This window comes from Lontra canadensis, unplaced genomic scaffold, assembly GCF_010015895.1.
Source record: "Lontra canadensis isolate GAN:19392208 unplaced genomic scaffold, GSC_riverotter_1.0 scaffold15, whole genome shotgun sequence".
Classification (NCBI taxonomy): domain Eukaryota; kingdom Metazoa; phylum Chordata; class Mammalia; order Carnivora; family Mustelidae; genus Lontra; species Lontra canadensis.
In genome coordinates, this window is record NW_022631009.1 from 16,692,965 (window position 1) to 16,715,634 (window position 22,670).

Sequence of the window (22,670 nt, forward strand, 5' to 3'; positions counted from 1 at the left end):
TTTACACACATATGCAAATTAATGCTTATATAACATATCCAAATCCTAGAATTTAAATGGATAAATAGTAAAGGAAATATTTCAGTTGTGGTCTTCTTACTTTACGTCACTCTACTGTTGAGCTGTTTTGGTTTTTTTTTTAAGATTTTATTTTTAAGTAATCTCTACACCCAACGTGGGGCTCAAACTTACAACTTTTAAAAAGTAAAATTTCTACTCATTATTAAAAATTCACAATTTATAAAAAGTTTTTAAATTGGAAAAAGGCATAAACATTTCAAGCTATTCAAGCTTACATTTTAATTGCAGGGATTTTAATAATAAATATTAAAAATATGTCCCAGATATACATATTTATATTTACAATCTATAATACACATATTTAACATAACCTTCCTGTAGCATATATATAATATTTTTTAAACAATGTATATATTTTGGCACAAACTGTGATGCTGAAAAATGTTGAAAGAGATTTTTATGAGGAGAGATAGGGAATTATTTACTCATTGTGACACTATTCAATTGGAAACCATTATGGTCATTGCTTAATTAGACCTTATGATCTAGATGCAAGCAAAGACATTTCTCTCCTAATTTTTTCCAATTCAGTTTACTGCTTTCCCAAATTTATCTCTAATATAAATATCATTTAACTTTCTTCAATTTCAAAATACATGAGGTTTCATTTATAAGCAAGGTAGGTATTTGTTTATATGGTATAATGAAAGGAAACCTTCCCTTAAAACATTTTTCCCCCATGTTGCAACACATCAAGGAGAGGGAATACATCATGTTAAGACATTATTGTACTACTTCTTTTAGTCTTCTATCCTCAAATTATATTTTAAAATGGTAAATCTCATGATCCATAGCCTGCCACTCAATGCTTTCTACATATAAGTCTTAAACTATCTAGATTTTATGTCTTAACAATTTATTGTTATCATAGCATACTTAACAATTTATTTTTCTCACCTCTATTTATTGAAATCTTACTTAATCTTTTAAGCCCTAGCTAAAATGCTCATCACAGTTAGCAATATTCTCTAATACCTTCACATAAGGTCACAATTTTAGTTTTATAATTTTCTTATCTATATATAATAAAAAATTATACAAGTTCCAAAATTATGGCATGATCATGTACTGAGATATAAATTATGCTTTATTAGTCTTACATTTTTATATTTTAAAGAGGTGGCAAGTTTTTTTTTTTTTTGCATTTCTTTTAACTAGGGAAATTAATGTTTCCAGTTGAAAAGAAAAATGACATATAGCACTTTACTTTCCATACTCTAGGCTTATTAATGAGATTTTGATAGAGGAGAGAAATAAGAAAGGAGTGTAGAGGGGGCAGAGAAAGGAGGAAAGCACTGCTGAAGGCCAGTATTCCTCAGAATTAGTAAGGGGACAATGATTAGAGAGCTTTGTGAATAATAGGGAACCAGGCTCTAGGAACTCTCTGCAGTCCAGTGATATTTTAGGATTCTGGGATGGTAGCTCCATGATCAAGCTGGATGCTAAGGCCCAAAGAACTAGCATTAGTAAAAATTTCTATGCATAGACCTAGATTCAAATAGGACAAATCAATGAAGCTCTAGAAGGATTAAAAATTAATGGGTCTTTTCTGAATATTTTCCTTTTTTAAGGCTTCCTAGAACCTCCATTAAGAGATGCGAGTAGGTAAGGAGAAGGAAAATTGATATTTGACTGGAAACATAGATACCTAAGTAAAATTAAATATAGCTTTTGAAAAAAATGTGTATTTTACATGTAAGTGTGTGAATAAGAGTTTTATTGATATCTAAATATCATGTATCTTTGAATCAATCACAAGCACCGTAACAAGTAACTAAATATTTGTGGATATAAATAAAATAATGTGAATTTCAAAAGAAAGCAAGAAAATAAAAAATAAACAATATTGTGTAAAATATTAAGCACAATTTGTAAGAAATTACATTAAATATAAATGTATTAATTACTCCAATAAAAAATAAATCTTGTCATAATGGATTTCAGAAGATGAACTTTACATTGTTTTCAAAAGATAAACCTTAAATATAAGGACACAAAGAAGTGGAAAGCAAAAGGATTGAGAGAAATACACCACACAAAAAAATGTTAACCAAAGAAAAGCAGATACAGCATGACTAACACCAAGCAAAGAAGGCCTTAAGGAAAAAGTATACCTAGATATAAAAAGACATATTATGTAATGATAAAATTATCAGTCTATTAGAAAAAGTATAACAATTTAGTTATTATACACCCAATAACATAACTTCAAAATCCATTAAGCAAATAGTGACAAAATTAAAAGGAAAAAGTCCACAATCATACATAGAAATGTTAACAACTCTCAATAACCAGTGGAATAGTCCGATTGATTAAAAAAAAAGCAAACCCAGATTTGAACAACAAAACTGATAAACCTGAATAACTTGTAGAACATGTACAGAACTGTGACAAAATAAACTTTCTTCTCAAGAACATTTGCCAAAATTGTTACACAAATCACCATAAAGAGAATTAATAATTTTAAAGATTCCAAATGATTCAAAGTATATATATTCTGATATGTCGGACAAAAATGAAAGAAAGAAAGAAAGAAACAAACAAACAAACCCTAGGGTTTGGAGACTTAATAATACATGCCTAAATAACTGATAGGTAAATGAAAGCACCACAATAAATATTACATAAGTATTTTCTGAAGAAATGAGGATAAACAAGCTATATCTAAGGAAAGTAAAAGAGAGATATAATAAGAACAAAAATTAGTGGAAAAGAAAAACAAATACAACCTAGAAAGTAAACAAAAGGTTTTTTGTGTAAAAGACTACTATAAGTCTGACCAAGAAAAACAAGAAAAGAAAAAGAAGAACATCACTACACATCCAATGGACATTAGCTAGATAACAGACATTATGAGTAATTTCATGTAAATAATTGTTTTAATAGAAGAAATGTAAAAATTCCAAGATGAATCCAACTTAACAAAGCTGGCACAAGTCACAAATTTTGAATAGTTCTAAATTTAGCAGAGAAACTGAAATTATAATTTAAAACCTACACACTAAGAAATTACCAACCTTAATGACTTAAATGGTGAATATGCCTAAAAATTTAAAGAATACCAATAATGCAGAAATTCTCTCAAATAGAAAATAATGGTATACTTTCACTTTTTATGAAACCAGCACAACACTGAAATCCAAACTTGAAGAGTAAATAAGATATCAAACAGAAAAAGAATAAATATTTCCTAGTACTTTTTTGAAGCCAGTATAGCATTGATAACAAAAGCTAATAAAAGACAATCTTTCCTTCTCATGACTATAGATGCAAAAATTCTAAATATAGTATCAGTAAATTGAAACCTGGGATAGATAAATTGATAACGCATCATGAGATACCTGAATTCATCACAGGAGTGGCTAGATTAACATTTGAAAATCAATGCAATATACCATATTTGTAGAATAAAAGAGAAATATTATATGCGTATATCCATATATCTAGAAAAAATTGATACAATTCAATATGCATTCAGGATTGAAAACTTTCGTCAAACTAGGAATAAAACAGAACTTCCTGAATCTCAGTGTAGTGTAAAAATTTAACACTAATTTAACAAAAATATCAACTATAATTGATAAATATCTAAAGCTTTTCCTAAGAATTGGGGAACAAAACATGGATGGCAACTTCTACTCAACAATACCACTTTGCTCAGCATTTTATGATAAGACCTTGCCAAAGCATTAAGAAAAAGGAAAGCAAGGTATAACAATTTGAAAGAAAGAGGAGAAATTGTCATTATTCACAGGTAACATAATATTGTACATCAAAACTCAAAATAATGTATGAAAATGTTATTAGAATTCAATGAATAATGGATAATAATAACTTTTATTTCTTAATATCAACATCCACTTAAGTAAAATCCCTAGTTACTGATATAGTAAAGATATAAAATCTTTGCATTGAAACCTATTAAAATATTACTTAGAGATACAACAGATTCATAGAGTGGAATTCTCCTCACTCCTTGGAGAGATTTCAGTTCTCCCCAAAATGATGAATGTAATTTGAATCAAAATTCCTGAAGGGTATTTATGAAAAATGATCATTTGATACTCAATTTGTTGATTAAGGGCAAAAAATTAAGAATATTAACAATGACCTTAAAGAACAAAGCTGGGTTAGTTACACTTCCAGATATCACAATTTAGAGCTACAGTCATTAAGATACTTTGGTATTGACACAAGAATAGAAAAGTTGCCTAATTGAAAGAAATAGACTTCAAAAAGTTAACCAAAGGCATGTGGCTTTTTAAATAAATGTACTGGATCAAGTGGACATCCAAAGGGTTAAGAATGAATTTTGATCCCTACCTCACACAATATACAAAACTCAATTCTAAATGAGTTGTAGATTCAACGAGCAGAATAAAGCACTATTCTAGAAGAAAACATATAAACTTGACCTTAAAGAAGACAAAGATATTTTCATACAGATCACACCAACACACTAACACCAAAGAAAAAATTGGAAAACTAAAATACATCAACATTAAAAATTTCTGTTGATTAAAAGATCTCATTTAAGAGTGGAAAGGCAAATCAGAAAGTAAAATACATTTGCAATATATTTATGCTATAAAGAATTCAAACTTATAATTTAAAAAAAAAAACTTATAAAGCAATAAGAAAAGATAGAACCCAAATGAAAAATTGGCTAAAAATTTGAGTAGGCTCTTCATAAAAGAGGATATCTAAATGGTCTATTAACCTATGAAAAGGTCATTAGAGAAATGCAAATTATAGCCACAGTGAGGTAACACTGAACATCCACGTGAATGGTAGTAAAAGTAAAAATACCAAAAACAAGTAATGATGTGGAAAAACTTAAACCCTCAACACTACTGTAGGAAGTACAAATTGGTATGGTTTTTTACTGTAGGAAGTAAAATGGGTATAGTTTGAGAAACTGTTTAATAATATCTACTGCATTTGAATATGAGCATAGCCTATTACCCATTGATTCTACTACCAGGTGTATTCAAAGCAAAAATGAACACATATGATTACAAAAGGGCATGTATGAGAAATTTCATAGCAGCACTAGTAGGAATGGCCCAAATCTGAAAGCAAACTATTAGTCAACTGCAGAATGCATAAATTCTTGGATATTTAGAGAAAGGAATTGTGTATAGCAATGAAAATAAGTTAACTGCAATTATTTGCAACAATATTGATAAAACTCACAAACATCTTGGTAAGAAAAGAAAGCCAGATGTGAAAGAATAAAATATTTGTAATTCCAATTCTATAAAATTCCTATGTATGTGTGAGTATTCCATTTACATGAAGTTAAAAATAAGCAAAACTATTTTGTGGTATTTGACCTTGGCAGGAAGAATACTTACTAGAAGAGAGCAAGAGGGAGGCTGGTGATGGTCTATTTCTTGATGTGGGTGCTACTTATATGGTTTCCGGTACTTTGTGAAAATTCACTCGGGGGCATATTTATGATTTATACACATTTCTGTATAGATGCTATACTTCAGTAAAAAGTTTACTAAAAATGTGGAGTTCTGCTTCTGGGAATGACAGAGTAACTTATATTAGACTAACTCTCCTGCCAGTAATAATTACAGATATTGGACAAATATTTTAACAAAAACTGTTTAAAGACACCAGACAACAAACAGATGCAGGCAGAAGTTGGTGCATGGCCCTTGAAATAAGAAAAGCACACACTGAAACAGCTTTTCTCCTAAGGGCCTTCCCGGTTTGGTGCCCTGCAGAGGTGCTATAGCTCAAGAAAAAAGTTTCATTCTTACATGGCTGAAGAGCCAGCGGTCAGAATTCAGAATTTTCAGAGCAGCTAGAATTATAAGGAAAATCCTGAAAAAGAGGGAGCCAGAAAAGGGGAGGCACAAAATTTACATACAACAGTCCCCTATATCCTTCCCTAAATTGTAAACTGCAGAGGGAAAAACAAGAAGAAAGCCACAGCTGGAAAGCTAAAAGAGATGCAACTTCTTGATGCACAGGGACACAGAGTCTGGAGTTTAAGTCCAGTGATATCATGGGATTTGGGCCAATATCTTGGACTTTGCCTGGGAAGTTCACACATTAGGAATGAAAACCACAATCCAGACTAAGGACTATGCTTTAGAACTAAGGAAGAACCAAAATAGAATTGCCTTAACATATCCTTCATATGTTTTAGGTGATCCTTCAATAATTTCACTGTCTACCAAAATAAAAGCCAACATTTTTCCAAATCCAGAGCCTCTAAAAGGTAAGAAACACAATGTCCAGTATACAATAAAAAATTATTATATATGTACACTCGGCATCAGGGAAATACAAATCAAAACCACAATGAGATACCACCTCACACCAGTCAGAATGGCTAAAATTAACAAGTCCGGAAATGACAGATGCTGGCGAGGATGCGGAGAGAGGGGAACCCTCCTACATTGTTGGTGGGAATGCAAGCTGGTGCAACCACTCTGGAAAACAGCATGGAGGTTCCTCAAAATGTTGAAAATAGAACTACCCTATGACCCAGCAATTGCACTGCTGGGTATTTACCCTAAAGATACAAACGTAGTGATCCGAAGGGGCACGTGCACCCGAATGTTTATAGCAGCAATGTCTACAATAGCCAAACTATGGAAAGAACCTAGATGTCCATCAACAGACGAATGGATAAAGAAGATGTGGTATATATATATACAATGGAATACTATGCAGCCATCAAAAGAAATGAAATCTTGCCATTTGCAACAACACGGATGGAACTAGAGGGTATCATGCTTAGCGAAATAAGTCAATCGGAGAAAGACAACTATCATATGATCTCCCTGATATGAGGGAGAGGAGATGCAACATGGGGGGTTAATGTGGTAGGAGAAGAGTAAATGAAACAAGTTGGGATTGGGAGGGAGACAAACCATAAGTGACTCTTAATCTCACAAAACAAACTGAGGGTTGCTGGGCAGAGGGGGGTTGGGGGGGGGTTATGGACATTGGGTAGGGTATGTGCTATGGTGAGTGCTGTGAAGTTTGTAAACGTGGAGATTCACAGACCTGTACCCCTGGGGGAAAAAATATATATATATATGTTTATAAAAAATAAAATTATAAAAAAAAAAAAATTATTATATATGTAAAACACATAGAATGTGATCCAGAATCAAAGGGAAAAATCAGAAATGTAAGTAGACCCACAGAAGACTAAGATATTGCAGTTAGCAGATTTTAAAATAAATATTATAAATGTATGTAAGAATTCCCAGGATTACATACACACATACATTACATATAAATACAATATAGATACTGAACATACATGTATGTACATTACATACACACATGTACACCTATGTACATATGTATGTATATATGTAATGCTATGGATTTCCATACATTTACATATGTGTATACATGTGATCCTGTAAATTATTAATATATTTATACACATAGACATCATATATGTATATAATATTATACACACAGGGATATAATAAAAAGAGGAATTTCAGGAAGGATATAGATAGTTCTAAGAAAACCAAATGTAAATTTTAAAATGAAAAATACATTTTTGCTAAAACAATTCGTAGTATGAATTTCAGAGAAATTGGACACTGTAGAAGAAATACCAGTAACTTAAAGACACGATAAGTAAAAATAATCAAAACTGAGTAAGAGAGGAAAAAGAAATTAAAAAATAAACAGAACTCAATAACCTGTAGAACAATGTTAAGAGATCTTTAAACAAGTAACTGCAGTCCCAGAAAGAGATAAATAAGAGAATGGCATAGAAAATTAGAACATTGGCCAAAAAACATCTCAAATGGTTGAAATCTTGAGAAACTTACATGATGAAAACACATCTCTTTTACCTAACACCTCTCAAAATCATCATTTTGGTTTTGTCCCAATGATTTATTTCCATTCACTTTTCTAAAGATTTGTGGTTATGAGACTGTATAAAAATAGTAGATGTGAAGTTATCTATTTCAAAAAGTGAAAGGGTAATAATGTTACATTTTGCTAAATAAAGAATTAACATCTGAGATGTCAAAGAGATGAATCTGATTAAAATGGGACTAGGAAAAGAATAAAGGATCAAAAAAGAAAACTCTTTTTCATCTGTATAGTTCAAATTGTGATGAGAATGGTTAATAAGATACCAAGTAACAAATTTGTAAATGACTTTTGTCATGTTAAAAAGGAAAATACTTCACTTAAGACACTATGCAACTTTAACTGAATGAGAGTAAAGAATATATAAAAATAAAAACTTATACATCAAAATATACCTTCAAAAATAATCTATGTGTCAAGAGAATAATGAAGAGTTTCTCACCAATGAATCAAAATAAAATTATGTGAATATGTGAGATATTTTACCATCTGTAAAAGCAATCTCCCTTCTCTATTGAAAAATTTTAGTTATTTGAACATATGGCTCCAATCTTGCTCACACCTTTTTAAAAATGCTTAATCAATCACTCTTTGAAATATGCACATTTGGTAATGTCTAAATAACATCTGGGATAACAGTGGGTAAAAGTAGCCTGAAGTTAAAAATTATAGAAAATTTTACTTTCATATTAAAATTTAATTTCTCATAATCTAATTTCTTTCAGACATGAGCAATGAGCATGTGGCCCTTTCTACAGATGTTTTAATACATAGAACTCTCTTACTTTGCCACATACAGAAATACTGGTACAAGAAGAAGCCATCCATTTCAAATACCTTCACTAATTCCTTTACTAGGGAAACCATTCAAACGTTATAATCAAAGTTGCCTGGACTTCCATCTCAAAAAGAATTTAAAAAATATTTAAGTTAGCTATAAGATATATGCCATTATTATTAGAGTGCTTTTTAAAATATTTCCTTACATGTTTAAAATTATAAATCACTAATGTCCATGGAAATGAAATCGTTTTTTGAATCATTTGAATCTACAAATTTGAATTTGAATTTGAATCTACAAATAGATTAAAACAGGAAATCATGAGCAGAGAAAACAGAATTCCAACAATACTGATAAATATCCATATATATGTTCAATATATATATTGATATATATGTGAGTGTGTGTATATATAGCTGTATATGTACATAAGTATATATACATATGTATATATGTATATTAAATGCTATATATGTATACATATATACATATATGTATATATATCATAGCCTCAGCTCACAGCCTCAGAGATTGAATTACCAATATATTCTATTATGTGGATGTAGAGAAGAAATGAGGGATTATTATATATTTTTGATGATAACTATTCATGCATACATTTCATCAAATATGTTAATGATCATGATCTTTAACCAAGTAAGACATAAACACAATATTTACTCTTTCCATGAAAAAAAAAACAACAAACCCTTAAGGAGGTCATTCTTATGAATGAATTTTTTAAATAATAATGTTTACCTATACGTACCTTAACTTGAACTTGACATTGATGAGCAATATATCCTCAGCCAATAGTAATGTCTTTAACCTTCTATTTCTAAGTGTTATCTCCTAATCTTCATTTCCTTTATTATATGTACACGTTTTTATTTATCTTCAGTGTTACACATTACTAATAAAATATGATTACATTGTAGATACAATTTTTACCATATGTTCGAATACTGAAAATTTATTTTATCAGAGGTTAGTTGGTAGGTAGTGACAAGACTGAATGGTGCAACATGAAACCATATTACCCATGAGTGAATTTAATACTATTAATGATTAAGTAGCAGAGGAGCTATTTGGGAAATGATTAAATATTAAAAGCTATAAACTTAACTAAATTAAATTAATTGCATGAAAATCTATGATACATGTAGCTAACTAGAAAGAGTCCATCCTCATTTTTCTTCCACTACTCTTAATTCACTTGGGAGGAAAAAAGTAATGAAAATTGTTGGTAGATCTAAGAGTTTAGACATTAAGAGTCTGTAATAGCAACTGGAGTAAGTATTAGTAGCAACCTATAAACAAACTATAAGAATTAGTATGAAATGGTTTGTATTAGTAAACTTCGTGTAGTAACCCATGATCCTACCCTGTGATTTAGAGAGAAGTACTTGGGTGGATTACAGTGACCCAAAAGAATACACTTTTGTATGACTCCACATAAAATGACTCCACATAAAGTTCATAGTAGTGTAATTATTACAACAAGAGATGTTGTAAAGGCAATTGCACATAACTGTGGGTAAATGTTTACTCTATGGAGAAGTTGAAAAAAGTGAGTGCTGTAAAATTAGTGTTTAAATAATGAGAGACTGTAACTAGTGGAAATAAAATTCTAGTCATCAGAGACATTATTTTAAAAAGGAGTAAAGTTAATTCTCTAGGCTTTCTTATGACTAAATAGCCCATAAGACCTATCCTTTCTTCTAATTCTCTATTCATCATATAGTCTTCTGATATATAATTTAGTCCTCTATTCAGCAGGGAGAATGCGATCCACATAGACCAGAGTCATTTGTTATGTTGTCAAATATATTTCCCATGATTGATAAATGACATGCCTTTTGTGCTTATAAGTGCACACTTCTGAAATTTGGTTAATGTCAATCAATTCTCCATTACTGCACAAAAAAATGTTGCTAAGCCTGGAAAATGCTGCCTCCATGAAGATAAAATTATCCCATGAATACTACACAAAGAAGTGAGTAGACACCTCCCCCTTTTAATAATAGACTCATCAAGAAAACAAATTAGATTTGTAGGAACAACAAACCAATAATGCCACTTTTCAGTCTAGAAAACATTTCCACATTTAAGATTCTCTGAATTGATCAAATTCTATTTGATATTTTGGACTATGTATAATTCAGGGTAAAATGCAAACACTAACGATAATAATAACAATAATCACATCAGTTTATATTCCTGAGAATATTTAACTTTTATAAACGAGGACAGTGAATTAGAGAGAGAACCTACCTGAAGTCATATGCCTCTTAAGTGAGAGAATCAAACTTTAAACCCATGTTTGTTTGACTAATGCTCATGGTCATGGTTTCAACCACTATACTATACTTGTCATCCTATATATTTATCAAATAGCATAATGAAGATGGAAATCATAATTTCAGACATGTAGAGCTACATGACCAAATTTTACTATAGTTGCTATCTCATTTCTATGTATGTTTCCAATAGCCAAAATTAAAACATAACTGTGGGGTCATACCATGACAAATGAATGCTATAAGTATAATCTCATTTTAGTGTATCAATTTAAAATTATCAGTAGCTATGAAAACACTAATAGATGCCTGTTAATACCCATAATGGGATCTTCAAATTCTATGTCATATATATATCATTTAAGGTCATTCATAATGGTCTGATAAATCTCACTGAAAACTTACTTTGCAACCTCCTTGTTGGGCTCTCTCCATGGAGCTGTCGTCGTGGCATATATGGAGAAGGGTGGGGAAGTGGTAATGAAGAAACATCATGGGTCTGAAGTTTGTACCAATGTGGCTCATCATCTAATAATGCTGTTTCTAATTCAATTAAAATCTACAAAGCCAAAAGACAAAAGAACGTTATATATCTACAACATAGAAACTCTCTTAAATGGTCTCATAACTTTTATAATAATGATAATTATAATAATAATGCTGTTGGTCAAAAACAAAGTTATGTTACAAAATTGCCCATATATTTTGACAATAACTAAATAAAAGTTAAATATGCATAATTTCTTACTGACTTAATAGTTTTAAATATCTAAATTTTTTATAGACCTCTGACCACCCACCTACTGTTAAATTTGCCATTACATAAAGATAGTACAAAAAAGGAAAAAAAAAAAACATAGGCCAATATCTCTGATAAACACAGATGTAAAAATTCTCAACAAAGTACTAGCAAACTAAATCCAAAAATACACTAAAAAAATCATTCACCACAATCAAGTGGGATTTATTCCTGGGATATGGGGTGGTTCAATATACACCAATCAATGTGATATATCATATCAATAAGAGAAAGGATAAAAACCATATGATCATTTCAGTAGATGCAGGAAACCATTTGACAAAGTACATTCATGACAAAAACCCTAAACAAAGTAGGTTTAGAGGGAACATACCTCAACATAATAAAGGCCATATAGGAAAAACCCACAGCTAACATCATATTCAAAGGTGAAAAACTGAAAACTTTTCCCCTAAAATCAAAAAAAAAGATGAAGATGTCTACTCTCACCACTATTATTCAACATAGTACCAGAAGTCCCAGCCACAACACTCAGTCAAAAAAAAAGAAGTAAAAGGCATCAAAATTGGTAAGGAAGAAGCAAAATTTTCACTATTTGCAGAGGACATGACATTATATATAGGAAACCCTAAAGACTCAGCCAAAAAAACTACTAGAATAGATAAATGAATTCAGCAAGGTCACAGGATAGAAAATCAAAAGTCTGTTACATTTCTATACAATAATTATGAAGTAGTAGAAAAAGAAATTAAGAAAACAATCCTATTTACAATGGCACAAAAAATCAATCAAACAAACAAACAAACAAAAACACCTAGGAGTAAACTTAACCAAGGAGATGAAAGACCTGTACTCTGAAACTATAAAACACATGAAAGAAATTGAAGATGAGACAAACAAATGGGAAGATATTCCACACTTGTGCATTGGAAATTATTAAAACATCCATATTACCCAAAGCAATCTACAGATTTAAGGCAACCCTATCAAAATACCAACATTTTTCACAGAACTAATCATCCTAAAATTTATATGGAACCACAGAAGACTCCAATAGCCAAAGCAATCCTGAAAAAGAAAAACAAAAGTGGAGGTATCACAATCCCAGATTTCAAGATATAGTAATCAAAACAGAACGGTACTGGCACAAAAATAGATACAGAGATGAATGGAACAGAATGGGAAGTCCAGAAATCAACCCACAATTATGTAGTCAATTAATCTTCAACAAAGGAAGCAAGAATATGTAACAGGAAAAACACAGTCTCTTCAACAAATGATGTTGGAAAAACTGGACATCTACATGCAAAGAATTAAACTGGACCACTTTTTTACACAAACTCAAAATGGATTAAAGACTTAAATGAGACCTGAAACCACAAAAATCCTGGAGAAGAGCACAGGCAGTAATTTCTCTGACGTGGGCCATAGCAACATTTTTCTAAATAAGTCTCTTAAGGCAAGAGAAACAAAAGCAAAAATAAACTATTGGGACTACATTAAAAGAGAAAGCTTTTCACAACAAAGGAAACATTCAACAAAACAACAAGGTAACCCACTGGGTGGGAGAAGATATTTGCAAATGATATACTTTTAATATCATTTAACTGATTAATTAATTTAATTAATCCTTTTAATTAATCAGGGGATCTTTATTAATCCCTTAATTAAAGGGATTAATATTAAAGATATATAAAGAATTTCTGTAATTCAACACCAAAACAATCAAAAAATCCATTTTCAAAACAGGGCAGAAGCTACGGTGAGTGCTGTGAAGTGTGTAAACCTGGGACTAATACTACATTATATGTTTATAAAAAAATAAAAATAAGTAAATAAATAAAAACTGGGCAGAAGACAAGAGCAGACATTTTTCCAAAGAAGACACCCAGCTAATGGACACAAAAAAAGATCACTAACATCATTAATCATCAGGGAAATGCAAATTTGCCATTACAGAAATAATGCTTATTACTACAAGTCTGTAATAACTAACATTTGTATATTATTTGGTAATTGAAAAAAAATTTATTTACACTTATTAATTTAACCTTTACAAAAACCTTTAAATGGGGAGACAAAACCAAATTAGAAGCGTCTACTATACGTTAAGAACGATGTCATATGTTATCTTAATTCTCAGAAAAAAAACCTGCTAGATTGGTCCTTCTCAACTTTTACAGATAAGGATACCAAAGCTAACAAAGGTTAAAAAAACTGGTCTAAGCTCATACTAGCTGTTAAATGAGAAAGGTGTAATATGAATCAAAGTCTGTCTTATTTAAAACTCTGTGTTCAATGTATCATGTCACTAAGAATTCAAAACAGGAAAGAAAGTGAAGAATGGATTTTTAATAGGAACCGTATCCTCATACGGATTTTATAATATGAATATTTAATAAATTTACAAAGGAAACCAGTCCACAGGAATAATGACTCTTTTATTCTTTTAGGGTCGTGCAAAGATGACACCATTTGTGATTATGTATATGAGAAATGCTGTGTGACAATAACTCACTCTTCAGCTCTGGTTGCTAAGCAGAACCGTATTAGCTGCCACAAATGCAATACATTTGTGAAACACTAACCAAACTTTCAGCATTCAACACTGAGATTTCTACAGTAGGAATAAACACCTAAAAATTGTCTCAGATTATTTAGAAACCATTTTTTTAAGGCACCAATGTTTTGTCTTAGAGCAATAAATTCATTCCATGAAAGAAACGGTTTACTTTTTCAGATATTCAAATATATGATTTTATTGATAATCACATGAAAAAAAGTATTTAAGAGGACATGAATAGTCTCAGTTTTAAAATAATTCCAGATACCTCTCCTAAAAATTCACTTTCTTCCTCTCGAACTCGAGCTTGATCCCAGAGCGTGATCTCTAGCATTCGCTCCCTAAACTCTCTTCGGTGGACCGGGGAATAAATGAATGTTTGGTTCCATTTGGGTTCCAATGTTTTCTTTACTGTTTTAGTTCTTCTCTTGTTTTTATCACTATAAAAAAAAAGAATATAAAAACTTACATGAACCTTTAAGTTTTGCCCTAAAAATTATTCATTTAAAATTTCTCAGGGAGTGAAGTCTTAGCACAAATATATTTATCATACATTATAAATATTATATCACTTAAACTCCTACTAGAATTTATAAGTATATAACTTAATATAAAGTATATAATTTATAAGTATATAATTACATCACTTTATAAAGGCAATAATTTCAATAAATCTGAAATCCTTCCATAATAATTAAAAACTTCACCTTTCTCAACATCTAAATAAAACCAGACTGAAAAATAGTAATTCTACATATTTTTAAACATATTGCCTTATTGGAATCCTTCAAAATGGCAATGAACCAATAACATTACATACAATACTCACTTCAACTACAGAAGTGTAATTGTACAAAAGTCCAATAAATTGTGACATTCACAAATTTTTATCCATATAGTTCAGCTGAGCAATTATTATTACATTTTATGAAGTTACTTTCTTGCATAAAGAAATACATACTTGCCCATCTGACAGTTACCAAGTCTTTAAAACCACTGTAAAATTATTATTTTTTTCTTTTCTGTGGGGGAGGAGAGGTAGAGGGAGAGAGAGAACCTTAAGCAGGCTCCATGACCCGCAGGTCTCCACACAGGGCTCCATCTCAGGACCCTAAGATCATGACTTGAGCTGAAATCAAGAATCAGCTGCTTAACTGAGCCACACTGTGCCCCTGTAAAATTATTTCTGTGTGAGGTAGCCATTATAACATTGGCTGGAAAAGCAAGCCTGCCATCCCTAATGGATGGGACTTCCAGCTCACAGGCTTCCATATTTTTTTTAACTGTATATCTCTATCAAGTGAATGTTTTTGACAAAGCATCCCATTACATGCATATATAGTTACAAAATATATACATGTATTACTGTACTGTTTTACTAATATATTGTGTCAATTTGTGAATATACAAAGTTAGAAATTAAAAATAATTAGGTAATTATTTTTAGGTAATTACCAATTACCTAAAATTATATTAATTATAAAAAGAATCCGGTAACAAAAATACTTAGGTAAAAATTCAGAAAATCCAAATATTTCTTCCTGAACTCCAACGGACTGTCTCAGACATCCCCTGGGTGCATTCATTCCTTTTAGAGATCCTTACTCTAGCTTATTAGAGAGGACCAATGGTGGGATAGGAACAAAGAAAATCATCTAGGAAGAAAACATTAAGCTATCTAGAGAGCTTATTTGAACTGAGTAGACAATAAGGTCTAAGTAGAACTATATTAACTGCCACACATTCCCTCAGCACAACACAATTCTAAGACTGTTAGAATACAGGAAGCAGGGAGAACTAAGAAAGGATAGAGCGTCTCTGCAACTTCTTCTCCTAGGTAAATACAGGGCTTAATGCTCAATACAGATTGGATTTAACCAATCAAAAGCACATATATTTCGACAGCTCATATATTTAATGTGGCAAAAAGCCATTTTAAAACAATATATCTTTATTAATTTCTATTGTCTTGTTAGGAAAGTAACTTTGCAAACCCATGTAGGAAATTTTAACTCTCTTCCATGTTATGGAAAAGTTTTATAAATAAAAATAACTAAATAATAGAAAAAATAACAAGGGCTATGATTTATTCCTCCTGGCATCACTTCTCTTCATCTAAAAATTTCACAAATATTTATAAAGCACCTATGTATATTCCACACTTTAAAAAATTATGAGACTCTGTGAAGAGAGAAAGTTCCTTCCTTTAAAACCAGGAAGAAAGCATTTAGTGGGAGACTTGCTGTATAATTCAACAGTGGTTTATACTGCAATCCGAAAGGGAATGGAAAAATAAACCTTGATTTCATCTTAAGGAGTGAAAAAAGTTCTCAGATAAAGAGGACTGTTTCAGAAGGGATTTCTATACTGGGTAGGAGGGAGAGTAGATAATCACTGCAATTCCTCACACACCCACCATGTACAATTAACATTTAATAAGGTAATTTAGTGTGTACTGAAGCACTGGTCCATGCAAAGAAACACGAAAAATTATCTTCAGCAAGCTAAAAAAAAAAAAAGAAAGCAAATGAGTTTTTTTTTTCGAGAAGTATAACAAGAGTCTTCAAAATAAGATCAGGTTAAAAAGAGGGGGCAGGGGCACCTGGGTGGCTCAGTGGGTTAAAGCCTCTGCCTTCGGCTCAGGTCATGATCCCAGGGTTCTGGGATTGAGCCCCACATCAGGCTATCTGCTCAGCAGGGAGCCTGCTTCCCCCTCTCTCTGCCTGCCTCTCTGCCTACTTGTGATCTCTCTCTCTCTCTGTCAAATAAATAAATAAAATTAAAAAAAAAAAAAAGCTGGTTGTGCTTTACACTCTTTCATATCTTGAATTAAAGTTGGTTTTCAGTCAAAAACATTTCTTTCTCTCATTTTAAGTAAACACAAGCAGTCTTTTCAGTTACTGTAGTAAATGGAAACCAAAAATACTGGTAGCATGAAAAGGTTTTAGGTTGGATTTTATTAAAACAAAAAAAAGTTTCCATTCTTAACAGGTTAATGATGCTGTTAGAGATCAATGACTTACTGTTGTTGGGCTGCTATTAAGAAAAAATCTCAATAGCATGTATATTGATCTTAGTTTTTAAGTACTCTTAGCAATTTTTCAGTGTTTGACTTACACAACCTGATCTTATTTTGTTTGTCTCTTTGTTTTAAAGATTTTATTTTTAAGTAATCCCTATACCCAATGTGGGGCTCGAACTCATAACCTCAAGATCAAGAGTTGCATGCTGCACCTACTAAGTTGCCCCCCTCTTTTTTTTTTTTAAGATTTTATTTATTTATTTGACAGACAGAGATCGCAAGTAGGCAGAGAGGCAGGCAGAGAGAGAGGAGGAAGCAGGCTCCCTGCTGAGCAGATAGCCTGATGTGGGGCTCAATCCCAGAACCCTGAGATCATGACCTGAGCCAAAGGCAGAGGCTTAACCCACTGAGCCACCCAGGCTTCCCACCCAACTGCTTTTTAGAGTACACAGTTCATCACTTTAGAAAATAAAGTTTTGATGGATTGACTAGCATAGTGACATTCCAATCTAAATCTCTTCAATGCAAGCTCACAAGTCCCTCCAGAATTCTTATCGATAAAAAGGCATCAATTATTTTCCATGTTCACCTATTCAAATTGTTTTTCTCCCAGAAAAACTGTCACGAAAAATGAAATAATTCATACCCAAAGCATAAACAGTCCTTTATTTATTTATGTGTAAAAACTTGTATCAACAGGGGCGCCTGGGTGGCTCAGTGGGTTAAGCCTCTGCCTTCGGCTTGGGTCGTGATCCCAAGGTCCTGGGATTGAGCCCCGCATCAGGCTCTCTGCTCCTTGGGGAGCCTGCTTTCTCCTTTCTCTCTCTGCCTGCCTCTCTGCCTGCTTGTGATCTCTGTCTGTCAAATAAATAAATAAAATCTTTTTAAAAATAAATAAATAAAAATAAATTTAAAAACTTGTATCAACAGAAAAAAAATTGATGATAATATAGCTGTTTCTGAGTTAGCCAAAGAATTCTCTTCTATATTTTAATATTTATTTTGTGTGCCTGTTATGTTAGTCACCATACATCATTAGTTTTTTTTTTTTTTATTTCTTTTCAGCGTAACAGAATTCATTGTTTTTGCACCACACCCAGTGCTCCATGCAATCCGTGCCCTCCTTAATACCCACCACCTGGCTCCCCCAACCTCCCACCCCCCGCCCCTTCAAAACCCTCAGATTGTTTTTCAGAGTCCATAGTCTCTCATGGTTCACCTCCCCTTCTAATTTCCCTAGTTTTTGAAGCAGTGTTCCAAGATTCATTGCTTACATACAACACCCAGTGCTCCATGCAATACGTGCCCTTCTCAGTACCCACCACTTTTTAAAGATAAAAACCCTGGGGCACCTGAGTGGCTCAGTCAGTTAAGCATCTGCCTTCAACTCTGGTCATGCTCAGTCGGGGAGTCTGCTTCTCCCTCTTCCTCTGCTCCTGTGCTCTCTCACTTACTCTCTCTCAAATAAATAAAGATAAAACCCCAATACAACTTTATTAATTAATAAAGTAAGCAATAAACTTGCTCAAATATTCTTCAAATTCCTGATAGGTGACAAGGAGACAGCTGAGAAATTGAGAATGAAATATTTAAATGTTTCCCACATTCTTTGGTGTTGAGAAAAGATTAAAAAAAAATGCCTTTTAATATTAAAGGAGTAGTGAGGGGGACCTTGCTTTCCATTTTAGATCTATCTGCTCAGAAAGGGGAAAGGGTATATAAAATAAAATAAAACTAAACAAAAATAGTCAATCAATTAATAAATACCAGAACTTGAAAGACTTTTACAATCTTCAAAAGTGGTTTTCTTCAAAGGCTGAGGGAGTAGAAACTGAAGTTCTATGTGCACACAAAAACATAAATGGGAAGGCAGCGTTTTCTGCAAGTTGTGATGGCGGCATTCTGAGAATGCTTGCACTAGAAACCATGCGAGCTCTGGGAAGCCAGGTGACGTGGCCTCCAGGATGGCAGGGTAATGTGCCTGTGAAATCCAGATCCAACCAAAGCTTAAGCTAGTTAAAAGCCCCAGTTATGAATATCCTCTTCTTCCTTTGCAGTTCAAAGTATACCCCTATCCAAAAGACAACCTAAGTTGTGAGAAAACAGCTTTCTCCAAGGAAACTTCGTAAGATAAAATTATACGGGCAAACAGTCTCTAATCGTTGTAGATGTGTCGGCACCTTGACATGTTTTCTGAGGAATTTTCTTCACAAATTTCACTTCAAAAGTATCAAAATGTAAGGCCTTTGTTAATTGTCTACTTTCTTTCGTTTATCCTCTTCTTTGAGAGATTATTTTTCAGATGATACTTAGGCACTCAAATATGATGACTTTCAATTTGAACTAAGTACATGAGGGCCCAGAATTGTGTAAACATGTTGAAGATTAGGCCTGTGCCAGGCCACTTGCAGCCTGAGAAAAAATGAACAGACCTTGAGAACACTGTCCTGGAAACAAGGGACACAAGAAGAGCTGGGGGAAAGATCATTGGTGCCATTAATTCTTCCTCTTCTCATGATGTCTATCCAATAGTCTCTCTTATTTTTTTATGTTCCGGAGATTAAAAGTGATTAGATAATTTTTGAAAAGCTATTTCTCCAATCCTAATGTCTCTGTTTAAATTAGGGCATAACAATATCATTTATGCTAATTAACATGGACGCAAACCAAACCAATGATGCTTGAAGAAGCTGATTCTGGGCGCGGTGGTAAACGTTTCTGGATGATATGGGGTGGGCAAATATAAGATACTCATTAATTTTATGGAATATAAAGAAATGATATCTTAGTATGAGGAGATAGGCATTGTAAAGGAATGTGATGAGTACATTCTGGTATCATTTCCAGCTTTTTGCTGCTGTAGATTGTGTTAAAAATGCACCTGATTTTAAAAACTGTAACTTTTAATGATTTTGATAAATGAAAATATACATCATTTAAGAATCTATACAATGGGGACACCTGAGTGGCTCAGTTGGTTGAGCGGCTGCCTTCGGCTCAGGTCATGATCCCAGCGTCCTGGGATCGAGTCCCACATTGGGCTCCTTGCTCAGCAGGAAGCCTGCTTCTCCCTCTGCCTCTGCCTGCCACTCTGTCTGCCTGTGCTCACTCTCTCTGACCAAAAAAAAAAAAAAAAAATCCATACAATGTAAAATAAATATTCAATAAAATCATCTATGACATTTGATATGCATTTTAAAACAAAAAATATTGAAGCACTCACTGTCACTGTTTTGAAGACTAATATGGATCATAAGAAAATATGAATCATGTGAATCATTTGAATCATTATGCTTTGTTAAACTTCATAAATATCTGACTTGTGTGATATATAAAAATAAATAAGACCGAGCTGAAACACCCACTGTTATTAACATTTCTTATTTATTTTCAAGAACATTTATTTTTGTTTCACATCCTTACCTTCTGTCTGGAAGAAAGTAAATTTTGACATAAGGATTCCTTGGCCTCCCATCTTCCCTGGAAGGGAGATCCTTTGCTCCCAGAATTGTAACTATTAATTGATGACCAACCTTGTCAAACCATAGTTTTATCTGAAAAGCAAAAATATTCATTTATCAGCTCAAACTTTTTTTTACCATAACATAATGTTTATATTTCCAATCTTTGTCCCACTCTCTTACATTTATGTGAGCACAGAATGTAAGTTCTACTTAGTAAGTTGCAGAGAGTTAAAATAAAAGGATATGCTATAATAACTTCAATGAATAGAGGAAATAATTTAGATATTTTAGGTTGATTGATAAATCACTTGAGCTTTTTGTTATCCTAATTTGACTACTTATTAACATGCACATAATAATTACACTGCCATAACTAAGAACTTTATGTACAATGACTGCTATATCTATCTTTATGCAAGAATCACTATGGTTCATTTTAGTTCCCCTACAATAATGAGCTCAGAATAACTGCCCAGGTGAATTGAATAGATACCTTATTTATATGGCATTCATAGGGAATTTTTAAGCAAATGTTTTAAAAGATAAAACATTTCATTAAAAAAGACATTTCAAAGATTATAAGCAAGATGAAATTACTAGTAGCTTTAATCAATAGACTCCTTAAGTTTGTATTTAAAACTATAATAAATTCATCTTTATAGGTTTTTTCTTACACAGACATAAAGTCCCTTTTTATTAAGTAAGGAAGATGTATCACAGCCTTAGAATAATAGGATATATTTTATCATTCGAGATGAGAAAATGTGAGTGATTTCCCTATGACATAATTAGGGATTAGAACTTCATATCCAGCTGCTAAATTCATTTGATTTAACAATTACCACCTCCCACGCACATACCTCACACTCCCACACCTAGCTAGCTGTTTCTACCCTATCAGGATTTATAAACATGGCTCTACCCCACATTTTGGTTCAGAACTCAGCACATCTTTGACCACTATCTTGACATCGAATCCAAAACCTGAAATCTGGGAATAAAATTATGGTTGAGATAGAGTTTTGTGGTTTATATGCTTTTTAAGAGTTCAATTTTTCTTTTAATCTCGATGTACAATATTTGCAGCAGTTTAAAATATATAAATATACATTTCATGTTAGTCTTCCCCTCTTCCTCTGAAGTGGCCAGTTGGGTCTGGGCCAGGCTCTGACATACATGAATAAATACATATCATACATACATACACATATAGAACAAATCATATAAAATAAATGTATATATATGCATGTATACATGATAGACTGGTAGTATAGTTCCATTTCTAGCATGGTTTTGTTCTGTCCCTCACTTCAGATTTTAGAAAATGAGAGGCTGAGCAACACTTTTGACTCAGAAGAGGAAGACTGATGGCCCAGAAGAGTATATAAAATTATTTATCCTGATTTTCAGTCAAATGGAATTAGCCCTCTTAGTAATAGCAAGAAGTATTTAATTTTTAAAAATTATAATTATTACTCTTCACTCTGTACTAAGTCCTTATGTGGAAGGCAGGTATTTTCTAGCTGTTGTGCAACAAAGTTTTCCTAATAGAGCTGCCAGGCATAGTCTCTAGACAAGTTTTTCTTCAAGTGTGGCTCCCTAACTTCCTTATATCAGCGTTATCTGGATTATTTGTTAAAAAGTTCCAAATTCCTGTGGCCAACCTGTCACCTACTGAATCAGAACAGGGCCCAGGAACTCGTGTTTTAATAAATCCTCCTGGTGATTCTCATAGGCATTCAAGTTTGAGAATCACTGCCTTAAACTAGGAGATCAACAAACCGGGGGTTGGGGGGAAACTCTAACATGCAAATAGAAAAAAAGTTC

General features: G+C 32.4%; 1 protein-coding gene across 46 annotated transcripts in view; it reads right to left on the reverse strand.

The window, feature by feature from the left end:
• RIMS2 (regulating synaptic membrane exocytosis 2) overlaps positions 1–22,670 on the reverse strand; it is a 586,269-nt gene that overhangs the window by 251,836 nt on the left and 311,763 nt on the right. For all 46 annotated transcript variants that reach the window (XM_032858499.1, XM_032858498.1, XM_032858497.1 and 43 more), the window contains 3 exons: positions 20,803–20,933; positions 14,626–14,797; positions 11,440–11,593 (listed from right to left, as the gene is read on the reverse strand). In XM_032858499.1, coding sequence (XP_032714390.1) covers positions 11,440–11,593; positions 14,626–14,797; positions 20,803–20,933 — 457 coding nt within the window. The remainder of the gene's footprint in view (positions 1–11,439; positions 11,594–14,625; positions 14,798–20,802; positions 20,934–22,670) is intronic.